The sequence below is a fragment of the Meleagris gallopavo genome, chromosome 3, assembly GCF_000146605.3.
Source record: "Meleagris gallopavo isolate NT-WF06-2002-E0010 breed Aviagen turkey brand Nicholas breeding stock chromosome 3, Turkey_5.1, whole genome shotgun sequence".
Classification (NCBI taxonomy): domain Eukaryota; kingdom Metazoa; phylum Chordata; class Aves; order Galliformes; family Phasianidae; genus Meleagris; species Meleagris gallopavo.
Window position 1 is genome coordinate 28,469,043 of NC_015013.2, and position 18,657 is coordinate 28,487,699.

General features: G+C 34.6%; 1 protein-coding gene across 3 annotated transcripts in view; it reads left to right on the forward strand.

The window, feature by feature from the left end:
• The window catches only part of VSTM2A (V-set and transmembrane domain containing 2A), a 28,836-nt gene that overhangs the window by 6,719 nt on the left and 3,460 nt on the right, over positions 1-18,657 (forward strand). For all 3 annotated transcript variants that reach the window (XM_010708566.1, XM_010708567.1, XM_010708569.2), the window contains exons 3-4: positions 48-98; positions 4,187-4,523. In XM_010708566.1, the coding sequence (XP_010706868.1) occupies positions 48-98; positions 4,187-4,523 (388 nt within the window). The remainder of the gene's footprint in view (positions 1-47; positions 99-4,186; positions 4,524-18,657) is intronic.

Consider the following 18,657-nt stretch of genomic DNA (forward strand, 5'->3'; position numbering starts at 1 on the left):
GGCGGTGCGGGGGCCGGAGACCTACGGCGACCCTCCTTTCCCTGCAGGTGGAACTCCTACCCGAACGGGACCTGGAGAGCGACGGCACGAAGATAAGCGTAAGTGGTGCCCCCAGCCCGCTGTTCGGTCGACTGCTTCCTAACTCAGAGCCGAGTTGGGCGCTGCCGGCAGGCGTTAGGAAGTCTGCTCCCCTGGGGACCCTTGGGCATGAAGGTCTCTGCAGGGATGGCCCTAGCGGTAGAGCTTTGGTAGAACCTGTTTCCACGACACGAAGCAGACAGCCTTTGCCCATCGTGCTGTTTCTTGATTGCATTTATCTCTGGATACTGTTGAGTTTGATTTAGCACTCCTAAGCTATTTTGGGGGCTCGTTCACTCTGAGGACAACACCTCCCTACTGGGAGTAAAGTCTGCTGAGAGAGAGGTCTTGCTAACGAATCTCTTTTTGAGGAAAGAGGGATGCTGACACTACTTACTGTTTTGATATTAAACCAAAATTTGTCAACAAAACTATGATCAACTTTTCTGCAACCCTTGTCCAAGACAAGGATGCAAGGGCCTTCCTCAACATACCCATATCCCAAGTCAGGCACGAAAATGGCTCCTTGACCTTAGAAGAGTTCAAAATCTTCATATGGCAACCCAAGATATGTACCGTGGTGGGATTATGCTCACTGCAGTGGAAAGACACAAATACTTAGTAAATATTGAAACAAGAATACTTCTTCAGAGTCCAAAGGATTTTTCCCTTTCTCAGGCACAATCTCTTAGGGAGTGTAGTCAAGGTTCTAACTACCAGTAAAACTTGCAACAGATACAATCAAATAATTTCCATTAAATCCTTCATTTTTCTCCTCTTCCATGCCCATGAACAGATAGCCTAGTAAATACATAAAGTCTAAGTGCATCTAGATATAACTGAAGGGTATTTCTAAAATTGAATACACACATTTTTTTATATATACTTTACATATTCTAATGTTACTTACATTTTCTATGATACTTTTCACCACAATCAATATTTGTGTCACGGATCATATCTTCAGCTACATTTGTAGACCAAATTACAAACAACAATAGACAAATTACAAACAACATGCATTACTACATGCAGCCTTTGGATACTATTATCCTAGACTTTGTGCTAGGAGCCGATTTATTCTGTATTGTAGCCAATGTATTCAATATCTGCATAGTAATCAAGAAGGTCTGTAACACAGTATGGCTGGTAAAGCTTTCCCCATCCTTCAAGTTTAATCTCTCTTTTAATATGTATGGTAATAATTTAGGATGGGGTATTTATACAATGTTTTTATAAGCTTGCATAATACATTAGGGTGACAGACTAAATACACTTGGCAAATGTAGACTTCTTTTTTTTTCTTGATGGCATAAAAATACTACCCATGAAGGAAAGTATCTTCATGAAAAGGAAAGTAAATTTTCAAATACATTAGTTCTTAAAAGAGATAAGTAAAATATGTACTGATTTTTTAAACAGTACTGAAATACGCTGCTTCTGATAGTTTTAAGTGAGATAATTTCTAAATTTCAAGTGCAAACCCAAAAACTTATTCTATTTTCTGTTTGTGCTCTACTGTTAACATTGTAGATATTGCATGGAGTCAAATAGGGGACGATTATGACCTGCAGATTTTCTTTCCATTCATGTAGCTCATATGAAATTTTTAATCTTTTAGCCAAATATGAGCTGTTCAGTCGAGATACATTGTTACTGAGTATGACTGAAATAACTATCCGGCACATTCTACGAGGGATGCTCCAAAAGTAACGCCTTCTTTTTTATTATGTCAGCCCATAACATCAGTGCCATTCATTGACACTTGCTGACCGTTTATGGAGACCAAGCAGTGGATGAGAACACAGTGAGGTGGTGGGTTGTGTATTTCAGCAGTGGCAACAGTGATGTGAAAGACAAGCCATGTTTCAGATGGGCATGCACAGCTGTCACACCACAAAATGAAGAGTCTTAATCAACTCATCATTGCAGATCAGCAAATTATGACCAGGGAATATTAGCTGCAGTGCATTGGAAGTGATGGTGACAACAATGGAATATCACAAAGTTTACACCAGATGGGTCCCATCAGTGTTCACACAGGAACAGAAAGAACATCATATGCAAGTTTGTCAGGACTTATTGAATTAATATAAGATTGAAGGTTTCCTGGATCACATTCTTACTGGTGAGAGATGTAATATCAGCACTGCACGCTGGAGTCAAAACAGTAGTCCATGGAGTGGTGATACGTGAATTTATCAAATAAAAGTTTCAGGATTCAGCCCTTGGTGAGTTAAGTGATGTGCACTGTCTTTTGGGATAGGAAAAGAGTGATCCTTCTGGATTTCCTGGAACTCAGACAAACCATGCTGACTAAGCTGAAGGCTCAAACTTCCAGAGTCAGACCAGAGAAGAAGACAACTTTTCTCTTGAAATGCGACAATTTTAGGCCTCATACCAATTGGAAGACCATAGTGCAGATTGCCAATCTTGGCTGGACTGTCCTACCCCACTCACCATGTAGTCTGCATCCAGTGCCTTTTGACTTCCATCTGTTCAGTTTGCTGAAAAATGAATTGCGTGGGCAATATTTCCTGGCAATGATACTGTCATAATAGCTGTGAATTAGTGGGCCACCTACTCATGCAAATTTTTGTGAACACAGTATGCAGGCTTTTGTTCATGGCTGATGAATGTGCTAGTGGTGGTGATTATGTTGAAAAATATCCTTTATGAAATAGTCTTATTGTGCTATTTGTAATTGTTGTAGTTTCCTTGGAAGTATTTTGGAGGCACTGTTTTTGAGGAGACCCACATGTGTAATTAATGTTGCATATGTTATGCTTGAAAAAATGCAGTCCATATGTTCAACTCAGTCAATTATAAATTCAGACCTGAAAACACTGTAGTTTCCAGCTTCCAGTTGTAAAGACCATTCAGGGTCTATATAATGCATTCATAAGTATTCATCTTCTGTTTGTCAAGCAGGCAGAATAAGTATGTTGCCAACATTAGTGACTAGAGTAAACCAAGTTATCAGAAGCAATGTGTTGAATAATCACCAATAACACATGTCTAGTTTTAATCTAACGGTTGCCCATTTCTGTAACGTGTTACATATTCATTACCTTGACTTTTCCCCACTGCCTGTTATTAATAGTATAGCAGAAACATGTGGATACATGTTTTTATGAGAGTGGTATTAAAGTGGTGCTTGTTCCCACTGAATCTCTCTTAACTGGCTTCCAGTGGGGTAATAGATATTAATCTAGACAGAAGAGCCAATTAATTAAATAAATTCTCAGAGGTGGTGAACATACAGAAAAGAACTTGTGTTACCTTTCTTAATGCATCTTAATATCTATCAGACATTCCTGGATGCAGTTTTCTGAGGCATCCTTTAATTATTCGGGACAAAAATATGTTATATTAACCTCAGATATTAGAAACAATTAAAGATAAATCAGAATCCTGATTTTAGCTTATGGCTTTTAACATGATCTTGAATACATGCTGCTTTCTATTGTTAAATAACGGAAATGATATATGACTTCTAATAAGTATACAAGTTAAATAAATGAGACAAAAGAAACTACCTGACACAAGATTTCTTGTTGTGGTTAATAAAGACCAAAGGTTTGGACACACCAAAGAGATAAATTGAATTCCGAAAGTGCAGTCTCAATGAAGTGAGGACTACAAGCTAATCTAATTAATAGTTATTAAGGAAGTTTAAATAACTTTAAATATTGGCAAATACCTCCAACAAAATTGTAAATGCACTAGTTCAAAAGCTGAATTATTCAATACAGCCAACTAACTGAAAATGTTTAACCAACGAAATACACAGATCTTATGTGAAAAAGCTCATTAAGAATGCTTATGAACTGAAGAAATTAATTGGAATGAATATGATATTTTCAGTTGTTTGTCTGAGTCCAGTTAACATGGTGCAGACAGTTTGGAAAAGAAGATGTCAGACAGTCTTCTAGATATAAATAATCAAACTCATCTTTGACGTAAGTTCCCTGCAGTAAGCACAATTACACCACTGACTGACTCGGCATATGATCTTCTCTGGACAGTCTCTATATCTTCCCAGTGAAAAAATAATAACTGATTCCATGTTTTTCTGTTTTGTTTTGTTTTCCTTGAAAATTTGTAGACAGTGAAAGTACAAGGGAATGACATCTCCCACAAGCTGCAGATTTCAAAAGTAAGGAAAAAAGATGAAGGCTTGTATGAGTGCAGGGTGACTGATGCCAACTATGGAGATCTTCAGGAATACAAGGCCCAAGCATATCTCAAAGTCAATGCTAACAGCCACTCTCGGCGAATGCAGGCTTTTGAGGCATCTCCAATGTGGCTGCAAGACATGAAACCTCGCAAAAACATCTCAGCAGCTATTCCAAGTAGCATCCATAACCCTGCCAATCAACGTGTACGTGCCACCTCCAGCCCTGAAGCAGCAGCCAAAATCCCCAAACAAAGTCCACAATCAGGTATGGTAAAGCATTTTGAGCATTTCATTTGATTGCTTACCAGCATGTAAAAGGAAACTAACTCAACAAGGTAACCAGTTGTGGCTAGAAGTCTGGTGCTCTTTTATTCCTCCATCTTTGCAGCCCTGTCTCTCCTTCTTTCTCCTTAGTTCCCAACAGCTGAAAAATCAGCTTCTGGGAAGAAAATACTAGAAACCCAAATTCCTATTTTTGGAATTAATCCATACCAGCTTCATTCATCTAATGTTAGATCTCTAAGCAAAGCTTAGTTTCTCCTATTGTGAATGGAGAGAGAAGCATGTCAATGAGCAGTTCATCTTATTTTAAGATGACTATTTGCTATAAATGAAGTAAAACACATTTCCTCCTAGCATAACGTAGACCAGTCACTTAACTTTCAATTCTCTAACTTTTGGTGTAATTTGTCAGTCCTATTTTCAAAATGAACAAGACTTCTAAATATAAGCAGGTTTTAGACATCATAAATTATCAAAGTTTTTCTATAGATTAATCTATGCACATTTTAACGTTCCTGGGTTACTTCTGTTTAAACTCGGGGCTCAGTTTAAGAAGGAGATCACAGCCTAGTATAAAACACGCTAAGCTAATTTCATTTGTTTTATTATATCATTTTAGTGCTAGTAAATGCTATGTTATCAACATCAAAACTAGGAATACAACAAATTTCATAGCACATCTGTTATAAAATCAATTTCATCTCACAGATATAGTCTTAAAAAAAAAACATTTCAATAAGGAAAATATATTTCATTTACAGAGAGGAACAATCTGATTATTATTAGAAAAGATGATGCACATATACATTTATTGTATATTTTTATTGACTGACTGATTGAAGACTTACCTTTATTCCCCTTTCCTTGAAATTGAGCCACTTGAATTTTTATCTCTTAAAAAAAATGTCTGGCTTTTAGAAGCAAAGAAATGTTTCAAATGATGGAAAATCATCATTCTACCACTACTTTCCTTTCATATAAATGTATATTGTGTTTATTTTCCATTGGACTCATGCATTTCCAGTAGCAGACTTGTCCATAAAATGAAAGATCTAGTTTCTGTTTAATTCAGTGTGAAATTGGTTAAAGCAGTCACAAGTTTATGAATTGTATTGCTATAGATTACACCATTCTGGGGCCAAAATGTGTTTACAACAGCTAATCCATTAAATCATTTCAGATATATAGTTGCATATGTAATGTTGTTTATACTTTTAGCACAACAGATATATTGCATAGTCAGTGGGCACTTGTTACTTGAAAGCCAGTAAGGTATTATCTGGAAAGTTCCTGGTAAAAACCTGACAAAAAATGTCTCTGTAACCTTTTCCTTGAACATAGGTTTCTGTGGATCATGTACAGCCAATCCCAATCATATGTAATTCAAAACTTAAACATATTAAAATACAATTAATTTATTAATTCATTTACGGAAGAAACAAAGGGTAGACCGGGAATCCATATTTGGCTTAATTTCAATTTAATGGTCACTCACTACACAGTAATTACTGGTGATATTTTTTATGAATATCAGCTTAACTTTTGAGAATGAAGATTTAGTTTACTTTTCTTGATTATATGTAGTCCTGATTTTCAATCCATGGGGCATTCTACATTTCTCTGCGTTTCACAGTTAGTCTATGCAGATAGAAATACCGAAAAAGCACGAGCAGGTGGGGGACTTAATTCTATGGAATTTCAAGGCTGAGGAAGGCAAGACTTCAGTTGTGAGACTTCAGAATAACAAAAATGAGATGGCAAAGTTAGGAAGGAATACTTTGTTTATATATTGTCTAATCAATGCGATCTCCTTATATCATCAAATGAGAAACTCTTCTTCAGCATCATGCTAACTGTACGTTTAAGCATAAAATAGTTGTATGATTACATTTCATGTAAGCAAAGCATCCATACAACATACCACACAGAAATAAGATTAAATTGAAATTTATCATTATTAGCCAGATGTTTATGTTTGAAAAACTTAATGCCTGACTGAGATGTGTTTATTAATGTTGACTAATACATTGACTTCTCTGATACTGTTTGAAGCACTTCTAATTGTAGGCAATTGTATTAAATATTGTCCAGTGTTAGAGAAATAGTACATATTTATTGGCTAGCAGTAAATTTTATTGCCATGTTCACAGACTATTGCAAACAAAGAACAAGAAAACAAACAAACAAACAAACAAAACTTTAACAGCAGAGGGAAATATGACTGTGAAATTACTGGGAAAAAAATATTAAACTATTTCTTAAGAACTCAATGACTAATTTAAGAAAGACTGGCTTTGATCACACAAATATTTTGAATTTATTTGTGATAGATACCACTGTAATTAACTCCTTCCATTCTGAAAAGCACTGCGGAATTCTAGATTTTTTATAGCAATAAATATTTATAGATAGCTCCACAAAAGTAGCTGATAATCACTGTCATTTTGAATATTGGCATTTCCGACCTGAATGTTTCTGCCGTTCTTCCCTTTTACTCAGAAATAATATCTGTAAGAATAACTATGAGAGGCTATGCGTTATGAAGTTCATTCAGCATTTTGTGCTGCTCAGAAAAATGTTACGTGCGTGGAAAAAATATTTATTAGTGTTAGGTCAATGAAGATTTAGTATAGAAAGAAAGCTAAAAAAAACTAATCTCACAAATAGTTTCCAGATAGTACACCGAGAAGCATTAAACATCTATTTCAAAGTAAAAAAAGCAAAAACAAAAACAAAAAAAAAGAAGTCAGGAAAGCAAAAATCAATACAGCTTGACCCTTTCATTTTATATTCGTGTGCTGCATCAAATTAAGTAAATCATCACATCATAATAGGAATTTGAGCAATTTGGCAGGCTAATCTGCATACATCCAGAAAATGCCCTGTAGTGGAGTGACAGATACTTTTTTCCTGCATAATTCATAATGTATTTAAGACCAAAGGTAAAAGTGCAGTTAACACAGGGTCTTGCAACTCTATTGAATGTTTCAATTAACTGGGCTTCAGAAACTGCAAAGAATTCAGGCAAAAGGAATCTAATCTTAGTCTGGTTGCATTCAAGTCTCAACACTTGTAGGAACACAAAGGTCTGCAAAATCTGAGATGCTGAAAATGTCTATATACGCAAAACTCTTCCTGTTCTGCCAATATTCTGTTAAAGCACTCAAAGCCATTAGTTGCTTTTCAGACTCATGAAGATCAGTCTGACATAACAGGGAATACCTACAAACGAAGAAGTGACGTTAGACCTATTTTCTGACTGTTTGCATTCAGACTTTGCAGGTACCCTGCAGCCTTTTGTTCTTTCCTGAAGTAAGAAACTCAACTATTGACCTAACTGCATGTCAAAACTGTTTCTGTGAATGGCAATATTGGATTGAGTAACTTGAAAAGGAGCACAGAGCAGAAGAAGGTCTTTATCTAAGACAGATAGACCAAAAAGATGATAATCAGGTGTGAATGCAAAAGAAGAGGATGAGAACCTGTTTCTTGAGTCTGTTGATACTGATAAACAGACAACATTCCTTCCAGCCTCCACTTTTATCTGTTCAATCCAGGAACTTTTTATTATCCATCTCTTAAATTTTTTTTTGTTGTTGTTGAATTTGGAATCTTCTGGGACATAAAACAATTTCTGTATTATTATAATTATTGTTGTTGTTGTTATTTTATTTATTTATGTTGCAAATCTTTTTAAAGCGAAGAGACAAAGCTCTGCTCTAGCTTTTACCAAGGTAACAGCTAACATTACTGCTTGCTTCATGAAGAAGGAGACTCTAGCTTTTGAGGCTGTTTTTTTCAGAAGCAAGACTGGGAGGCACCAGCTGTTGTTGTGATTGTTTTATAGTAAAAAGTGAAGTATCTGTATTCTTAAGGTACGTGAAAGAAAAAACTAAATGAATGTTTTATTCTATTTCTGAAATGTAACGAAAAGTTCTCAGAAATGATTTCAAAAGCATTATGCAAGGACTATCCTCTTTTATATCTGTATACAATGTAATCTCTATTTTTATTTGAAAGTTACATTTAGTTCTCTATTCCTGAAATGAAGCCAGTCCTTTTTTTATTTTATTTAGTTAGTTAGTTTCTTGTAAGTACAGAATAAATTATATCCATGATAATAGAAGAAGCCCTGTTAGGCATTTAGTAGTTGACCTTGAAGCTGTAAGCTTCTTCAGAGCTCCAAATTCTGCTCCAAATTATTTCACTGACAAAGCATGGTGTCTTCGCAGCATTAAAAACATTGGTTTTAGGCTAGGATTTCCAAATGAAATGTAATAATAATAATAATATCTCATTCAGTCTACTTGCTGTTAAAATAAATCAACACAAGAATTTCAACTCCTATTCCTGGTGCTTAGTCTAGCTGAATTCAGCAATAATTTTTAGTGGATCTGAAATTGTAACTCCTGTCATGCAAAACAGTATCTATGTTTTTTTTTCTAAATCACCGACATTGCCAGTCACTGATACTACATTGTCACCTTCCTATGCCTTTCTATTCCCAGTCAGTCTGTGTTCATTTTCTGCTGTTCAGAGTTTTAGCAGTTGTTCATTACCATATGCCCATGCCAGACAGTACTGATTTTACTTTGCTTCAAACATACTCTCTCTGAGATAAGAGATTATTTACATCCTTAGTTATGCCAATATTTTTTGAGATAATCGTGAATTCTGACTTTTAATATGTAGTATTTCCCCTTTAAAATGTATTCCTCTATAAAGTATTGGTATTTATAATGAAACATGAAATAACTAATCCAAAGCTGAGATCTTTCCTATTTTTTTTTAGTAACCTTTCCAATGTATTTGTCAATTCATCTACCATTGCTACTTACTCACATCTCTTCCTTTCTTTTAGATATTTTAAAATTAACCTTTCATACTCACGCTACCACTACCTTTTAAACAAACTGGGGGGGAGGGAATCCCATAGGAGTATCCCAGGTAGCAGAACAACTGCAAAGTCATTCTGTATTGCATGTATGATATTACTTTCTTTGGTAGTTAACTGCATAAAAGGTTGCAGATGCAGCACATGGTTAATAAAGACAGAGAGAATAAAAAAGAAAGATAAAAGGAAGAAAAAAAGAGGCTGTTTATGAGTTGCTTGTCTGTTAACTCAGATTGCTTTTCACTGCTACACAATCAGGCAGCTTGCACTGGGTCATCAGAGATTGCAGCATATGTGACAGGACCTGTTCTTGAAATAAGTGATGGGATTTCCTTGCTTCGGAACACAGCTTGTTTATTACTTGACACATGTACAGCAATGCAAAGGGAAATTTTTGCTTTTTTTCAAATGAGAAACAGGAAACTTCCTATGATGCACTACTTTATTATGAAAATCCTTTGCATCATTTATAGTTTAAAATAATGGCTAGGATTTTCTGCTTGTTGGAATGGGTACAACTTTTCTTAAGCCAAAAGAACAGCTTTCATTTACAATAGAAATAAATTGGGCCAAGTGTAAGAATGAGGATGAGTTCTCCCCCACTCATAAAGTGAGAGTAAATTATAAGAAGAATTCAAGCTTTATACAGCTTCTACTACCTAAAGAAGTTCAAGATAGCTGTCTGAGAGTGCAGTGAATTGTATGAAAATACATAAAAAGAGTGGTTTCTCAACTCATAAGGATTCAAGAAGAGGAAGTGGTTGATGGTTGTCTTTTTTTTTTTCCCTTTAACTTTGATCAACTTTTTTTTCTAGTCTTTTTCTTCAAAACCTTTGAAACCCAGACTAGCTAAAAAACTCAGCACTCAGTGTTATCTTATTCTCTATAAGAATTTTCAGTCTGATTAAACAGTTCATGAGCTTTAAAGATATTTTAGATACATAATGTTCTTTATAGCCACAGTAATAATTAATCCTGCACTGCTGATGATAAAGCTAGATGCCTTTTGAAGAGCAGCCGATGAAGATTCCCAGCCTTGTGAAGATAAGTCTCTGCCCCGAACCCTGCACTTTACCTTATCCTTATCCAATACCTTAAGGGAATTATTGTCATGCTTTTTGGCAATGCAGTTCACTATCCTGTCTGTGTGGGTGTTCAGCTAGATCCACCTCAGTGAAGTTTGTTCCCCTATCTAATGTCAGATCCTTTTTTCTTGGAACAAAATTGCCTAATGTTATGAAAAGAATAGAAGTGGTAAAATATCAGTCACAGCCAACATTCCTAGGCTGTTGTTTATAGACTCTATATCTAAATGAGGAAGAGAAAGAGGAGGAAAACTCCTATGAAACATGACTTCAGTGCTATGGTGTATCCGTCTTCTCTACTTCCTACTATGCAACTAAGGGATAAAAGGCCAGGAACAAGAATAAATTGGAAATAAAGCCACAAACTAGTAGTAGATCTCAGAGTGAGCTAGACATCCGGATAGTTAAAAACTCTTAATTAGAATAATACTGATTTATATACTATAATTCTGTTTGAAAATATAGTTACAGAACATCATGCCTGTCTGATGCTCTGTCAAAATAACATCTTGAATACTTGTTTTGTGTTTGGTTTAATTCTTCACAAGTATACTAAATGCACTGATCAGTGATCACCTGAAAAATTTATACCTGAAAAATCTTTGAACAACAACGAATAATGACGTTTAGCATTAATGACTGAATCCATACCTCAGAACTATGATGAGAAAGTTAAAACAACTTGAAATAAATGTTTAAAGAAAATCAGTAGTTTAAAATGTGAAGAAGATGAAATTAATAATGCACAGTCCTTCAAGCTGTGTTCTAATGATCCATACTAATTATAAATGAATGCTTTGTGTCTGTAGGGATTATAACATTTTGTACTATTTTTGTATTTATATCAAAGAAACTGCAAGACTGAAGGCTTTTACTTGTACCCTTTGATTTAGTCTTACAGTTTAAAATTTTACAACTCCAAAGTCTCCATCTTGCTCCAATCAAAATTTATTACCCCAAACCAGAATAGCAGAAGGAAATAGATGTTAGATCCTTAGCTGTCCTAATTCATGACATTGAACATTGAACAAAATCACTGGACGATGACAAATGATAAACTAAAACATTAGTTTGTTAAATTGAGGTAGATGAAGAAGTGGCATGGGGTTTGCTACTGTCACTCCTACTATAAGGGATTTAATTTCCATAAGAGGAGGAGGTAAAGAGATGGAGGCACTAACTTCTTAAACTGCTCCAGTTAAAATAATTTTGAGCTTGTGAGTCACAGTCTTTAGACAGAGATACACTCTGTTAAAGGAATTGTTTTACTCTCTAGAACTTCATTATCTACCAGGCAAAGAAAGCATTAGAAGAATGGTGCCTGTCTCAAAACACTTAAAATCTAGGAATCAGAAAGAAGAAAACAGATTCATCCAGTCAGATGGGTAGATACAAGAGGGAACTCAGGTGAGTTCCGAGGAAATAGCTCTTATATAAATGATATAAATAGAAAGAGATCAGGTTGACTCTATGTCAAACATGTACCTAAAATGTGCCAGGTGATTGAAAGACAAACTAAGGTATTGAATATCTTATGGTGAAATATTTACAAAGAATATTAATTTTCCTTACATGTTAAAATAACCCTTCTGGTATTTTTTTCTTCATTTGACATCATTGTTGAAGAGTAATATTAAATATCATCTTAGATGAAAGGGTGAACAGAGTGCAAAAAGCAGGAGATTAAAAATGATTTCAATTTTATTTTTCTTCAAATAAAACTTACTTTTTACAGCAATGTTATGGTGTCTTTCAGAAATGACTCTTTTGTCAGTTTAAAAACAATACCAAAAAATGTCAAATATTCTCATATTTGTGTATATTAAGAAAATGCTCAACATTTTATGCTAGAGCCATGTTTATCTGAAACAGTAGAAAGTGGCTGCTAACAAGAGTCAGTTCAAGAATTTTAATTAACAGACAAATTTCCCACCTTTATGTAAGTGGGACATAACCATATGCAGGTAAAGTGATGAGGATGGGATACCAGAGGTGACTCACAAGAATGTGCATTTACTGTGGAATCAACCATTCACACAGATAAATAGAAATGCATCAGTTTACATATTTTTCTGTCACACATTAAAAAGAATGCCTAAGACATTTTATATCCATGGTTTTCGGGAATAGGATGAAAGGGAAAGGTGCCAAGCACTGATAAGAGCAGTCATAAAGCATGCTGCTAGTCATTTGCAAAGAAAACCAAGTAACCAAATTATGGCCCATGTTTGCTTGAGATTACTCAACTCCTACCCCGTCCCATCTTTTACTTGTTGCAATAAGGATTGCATATTGATTCATTTCTCTCACTAGCTTTATTTAAATAGCTGACATTGATGTGTCATCAATTATATGCAATCACTTCTCTTAGCAACCCCTTTCTATAGAAGTATTACCTCTGAAATAGAAACAGTTGAAGTCAATGTCAATAAGTCAATTACTTATACATGTGAAGAGCCATTCAATATGAAGAAAAAAAAGTTATATCGGGCTCAGACTCTAAGCATATGGAGGAAGAGAATTAGAATCTCACTACAAATGGCTGATACCTGGACATTTGTAACAGAGCCCTAGATACAGAGAAGGCAATTTACCTAAAAACAGGAAGATACTCATGGAAGTTTGACTGTCATTACAAAAAATCTTTAACAACATAGTAATTATCTAGTGATTAGAATAGTTATTAGTTATATTTACACTGCCTCTAAATAATTCAAGAACATAAAGTACTCTTTATATCCTTGGTTGCTCACATGAAACATGAGGTAGTTGAGCACTGAAAGATGTTTAAGTTGCTACAAGAAGGAATATACACGTGAACATATCTTAAGCTTAAAGCATTATGACTTAAGTTCAAAAATCGTTTTGACTCTGACACACTCTTCTCTGTATATACTGTGTATGTGAGAGACAATTAATTTCCACTTCATTCCCCTGGGTGACTTGATCTAGTGGGTGACAACCCTGCTATCAGCAGGAGGGTGTGAAAGAGATGATCTTCCAATCTAAGACATTCTATAATTCTGTGATTCATTTTACTGAATTAAGTATTTAATTTACTTCTTTCTGAAAAGGGTATAAAATTTATTGACGTATTCTAAGCATATTTACAGGAATAGCAGATGAAAATGCCAGGAAAATTGAAACTTCAGAAACTGAATTTTTGATGATATAATCTGCCCAGATATCTAAGCCCACCTGCAGACTCACTAGGTTTCCATATATATGAACACTTCTATAGACATGAATGAAACTCATGAAGCCAATGCGCAACTGTGTCAGGATTTTCTAGCATGCTAGTGTGCAAAATACTTTTTTGTTCAAAACCACATATTAATGCAATTTAAATAAAGCTACATTATTAATGCAGAATGAAATGAACTGATGGAAATGATAATAGTGAATTTGAAGATGAAGGAAATAAGAGAGAGCAAAGTCAATAACATCATGCAGTTCATTTTTCCTAAAAAAGATGGATTCAAATCTAGCAGTGATTTTTCACCGTTCTCATCAGAACAGTAAGAAAATCTACCAATGTTGGTTGCCATCCAATTCAGCTATATGTTTAGGGATCTTACCCCACCTCTACTGCCTGTTCAAAATAACAGAACGACGTGGTCAAATAATTCCAATTATTTCTATTATGTCTTACATTTTTAGAATATTAGTGTCTATTTTAACTTCTCCACAGTGAATGATGTCCCAGTTAGGAAGCCTGGTTCTAGTGAAGAACTAAAGAAAAATAAATGACCAAAGCATTGCTTGAAGAATTAAAAAGAAAAACAAAACCCTCAGATATGCTGTAGAGGAAAAACGACATAAATTTTACCTTAGGTATGGATTGATATAAAGAGAGGTGTAGAAAGCAGCCTAGATGTAAAATCTGATATATGTTGCCTCATCTCACTCAATGAATTGGGAGGAAGATGAATCTTTGAAATCTCCCAGATAGAGCACTAGACAGGTTTTGCAGGAATGATGGAGTCAGACAGAGGCTGAGAGGAACAATACAAGACAGTTTATTGAGCTTTCTAAGAACAATTAATCAACCACTTTGAGACAAAATAAGACAACTTTCTAACAACAATTAGTAAGCATAATGGATAAGGGTATTAACGTACATGTTTTTTCCTTATCAACTACTCTAAGGCAAATTTAAGTAATGGAAAATAAAGAGAAATTAGTAAAAGATCAAGAAAAAGACAAGAGAGATATGTAGGGAGAGAGATTTCACCATTTCCTCAGATCACATGTTGTCTTGAGTCTCATATCTTTCTCCATGGGTGAGGGATCAACAAAGGGAAATGTGCATTTTCATCGTTATATACTTTAGGTTATATTACTTTAGGTCTGAGATTGTCCTCAGGATAGCAACCCAGTTGTATCTAGACAATTCAGGAGTTTTCAACAAGGGTCTTTGATGGTCATGCACCTCCTCCTTAGTTAATACTGATGTTTTTTTCCAGCTGTAAGGGGAAAAAGAAGCTGTCTATAAGAGAAAGTTAAGCTGAACAGTCTGTCATTCTGTCTCCACAGAGTGAAGGTTCATAAACCTTACAGCTTTTGACTTGAGTCGTTTACTCCCTATTCTGTTTTGTCTTCTAGTTGTTTGAGTCAACGTATTCCTTGTCAGTCTGACATATGTTCACATCAGTGTGCTAGTAATTCCACTACTACTATCCATCCTGACATTGTGAAATTGCAGAATCCATTCAAGTTCTATTCATCCATTTTTCTTTCATCATATTATATCTTTTGCCTCTCCATAGATTTATTATGACTAGTTCTGGACAATTCCCTGAAGCCAAGTATCATTTTTTGACATGCTACCAACATACGAAGTCTCTCATGATTTTTCCTCTTCCAAGGATTTCTATCTCAAGTTTGCGTTTGAACATGTCTGTAGGCATAGTTATGAGTCAGTCCAAGACTGATATGTGCCAGCCCAGAAAGAGCTGCTGGAGTTATTATGACATAAATCTCTGCCCTGCCCAGAGATGGAAAGTTGTCATTTTCTTTTGACTTATAACAGCACCGAATACCTCTGTTTGCCTGTGTGCCTTAACCTAGAGAAAGCTAAGGAATAACCATCCAACTAGGAGCCCATCCCTCTTCCTCATTTGTTTTCTGGGTGTCACAGGCATAAAAAGTGATATGCAAATCAGCGAAGCTACACATTGGATGTAAAGTTTAAGTAAATAGACTTCACGGAAATTTAATACATAGCCTATTCTAAATTTGCACCAATACATAACTTTCATAAATTACCATCCTATTCAAAATTCATTTTAATTTCTACATTGCCACTGGTTAGAAGCCGTAATTTTCTTCCAAAACGCAAGAAACTATCGCAGTTTTTCTTCTGGCATATAAGGCGGATCTATTTGCCCTATATTGTACAATCACACATAACTGGGTGGTGGGCAATTCACATTATTTGAATTAGCAGAAATCTGACTACTGTACAGCCAATGGAGAAAGATGAACTAGAAGACTAAATAGAAGTATCTACTATTTGAGGAGACTTGAATGTAATGCCTGCCATTGTTCTGTTACTACTTGGTTCCCCAAAATCAAAGACAAATCCTTGAAATAAATACAAAGACTAATTCCTCTGAGGAAGGAAGAATACCTTATATTTGTTGAAGGGAAATTTTCTTCCCCAGTGTGAGTATATATGCCAGTCATACATAAAAACTATATGTAACTGTGATTTCCACAGTTCAAAAGAACAAAAATGTAGCAACTGGTAAGCCAGAGAGGAAGAATTTATTTATTTCAAACCTATGTGAGACACATTCATATAAAATTTCCAATAAAATCAACCATACATGGTTTCACTAATAATTTTGGACATAAAAATGCAAATGCCTTCCAATAAATCTAATGACTCATGAACTTCCCCAATAAAATTAAGGCAGATGTTTCATGAACATTTACTTATTTTACATGGAAATCATAGAAAATTATGATTTCATGCTGCTTGAACAGGGGTTGACAAGAAGGCTGTTTCAAATTTAAGAGAATATACAGCAAACTTGAGTGTTACACAACAGCAAAGCAGGCGCTTTTAAATGGAAGATGTCAGCATAAATTCCCCCAAAAATAAAAAATTAAAATTAAAAAATAAAATAGCTGTTTTAATATCTGCATGATTTCAGAAACCAGTAGTTGAAAAAAATTATCTGGTATTGAACATAAGTAAAGAAAGGACAACTATATAGGCAGAGTTAGTTTAGTATTATGTAATACATATAAAGAATCTAGGGTGTACTTTTGTGTAACTGGATGTATTTTTCACGTACTGCTCAGCATGAAATCAGGATACTACTCAGGAGTTTATCTTACCTTGTGATCAGTGGCTTATTAATTGAAAGAAACTGAAGTATATCCTCATTGAAGTTACATGTTTAGTAAGACATTGAAACAGTGCTGACAAATTCACATAGATCCTCTCTGTTATTTATATGACAATAATTTGCTAGTTTTAAGCAAAGAGAGTCGAGTCATCAGAGGCATTAAATATTGAGAATTGGAATGCAGTACGATATTTCACCCTAAAGATTTTACAGATCTTATCAAGCAGAAGGAATGCTAAACTTGTTAAATTTCCAGCTTTACAAATGGAAAGTGTGAGACATCTAATGTGGCAAACTGTGCAATGTGCTTTTATAAACAAGGAATTCTAAAGTTCTAAAGTAGAATCTGAACTAACTGCTAAGTTTACAAATTGGAAGGTTGTTTTTTTTTGTTTTGTTTTCTTGTTGTTGTTTTGTTTTGTTTGTTTGTTTTTCCAACTGTGAAAAACAAATGGGCAAAATCATGAAACCAGCATTAGCTTTTCTCTGCTTGGGTCTTAAAATCCCATCTGTTTTTATACAAGTTTTTTTCTAATCAGTATCCTAATGAAAGAAAAGCATTGTAGTCATTCAAATATGTGGTGAGGAACCAGCTTTTTGATCAGGTAGGATAAATAACAATTTATAACTTTGTCTGAATCACAACATTTTATAATACTACACTCTAAAATTAATTTCATTAGCAGGTCAAAATTGGTGCTTAAAGCCGTGAACTGTATACTATAAGCCATGAAGTATCTGTGGCACAGATAAATTTATTATTTTAAACAATCAGATCACAATTATCAATTGCAATTTTTCTCTTTTCTCTGTTTTCCGGGCATTTATGTAAATAAAACCTAAAAATATAGAAATTAACATAATAATATAAAAAATAAATTATGTGAAACCATAGTTCCACATAATTTAATGTCATAAACCACTCTTTTGTAATGTTGCACAGAACCTTATCTCATTATCATATGCCTTTGGCAAAACAGCATTTTTTGCCAAATATTTTGCTAAATATTTCATGTACATATGCTCTTTTTTATGTGTCAGTGGCAGAAAAAAAACAACACATGAGAATACATTTCTCACAACAAGAATCACAGTGATTGGTAGGCCAAAATGTGGGTAACCTTGACTCACGCATCAAGCAAAACTTAACTAACAATGTAGAAATAAAATATGCATACCTACCACCATTATTCTTCCAAATTATTATCTTTGGGGGTAACATAATTATAGTCCAGCTTTGCCCAATGCTCTTTTATTTCTCATTATGTTAATTAGAAAACAGTGTTATAAATTACATGGAAATGAGTAATTGATTAAGAAAATCCACAACTAGATCTACGGTGTTTTTCTTATATTACTGCGCTCACACTTTCAGTGATACTATTTAGGTTCCAGTCAGGAATGTATACCAAAAGCAGATCTGTATAAAAAGTCAAAGTTTGAATACTCTGTGTTTTTTGACACATGGATTTCAATCTTTAATTTTCTTATGGCTTACATTTAAAATAGTGCAATAAAATCTCTGATTTAACCACCTTAAGACTTTTGGATTTGCAATCAAAATTGAAATTTCTATTTCTTTTTACTCTATCAAGATGGAAAGCAGAATAATAGAATGTGAACTAATATGACTGATCAGAAAAAAGAATAATTCTGGAAAGGCTGCTTTGAGTTTTGCTATATTAATATTCTACATTTGGAGCTTCCACCTTTCCAAAATCTAAAGAGGTTCTTGTGTTCATAAGAGAACCAATTAAATTATTTTGTGCATCTCTGGGA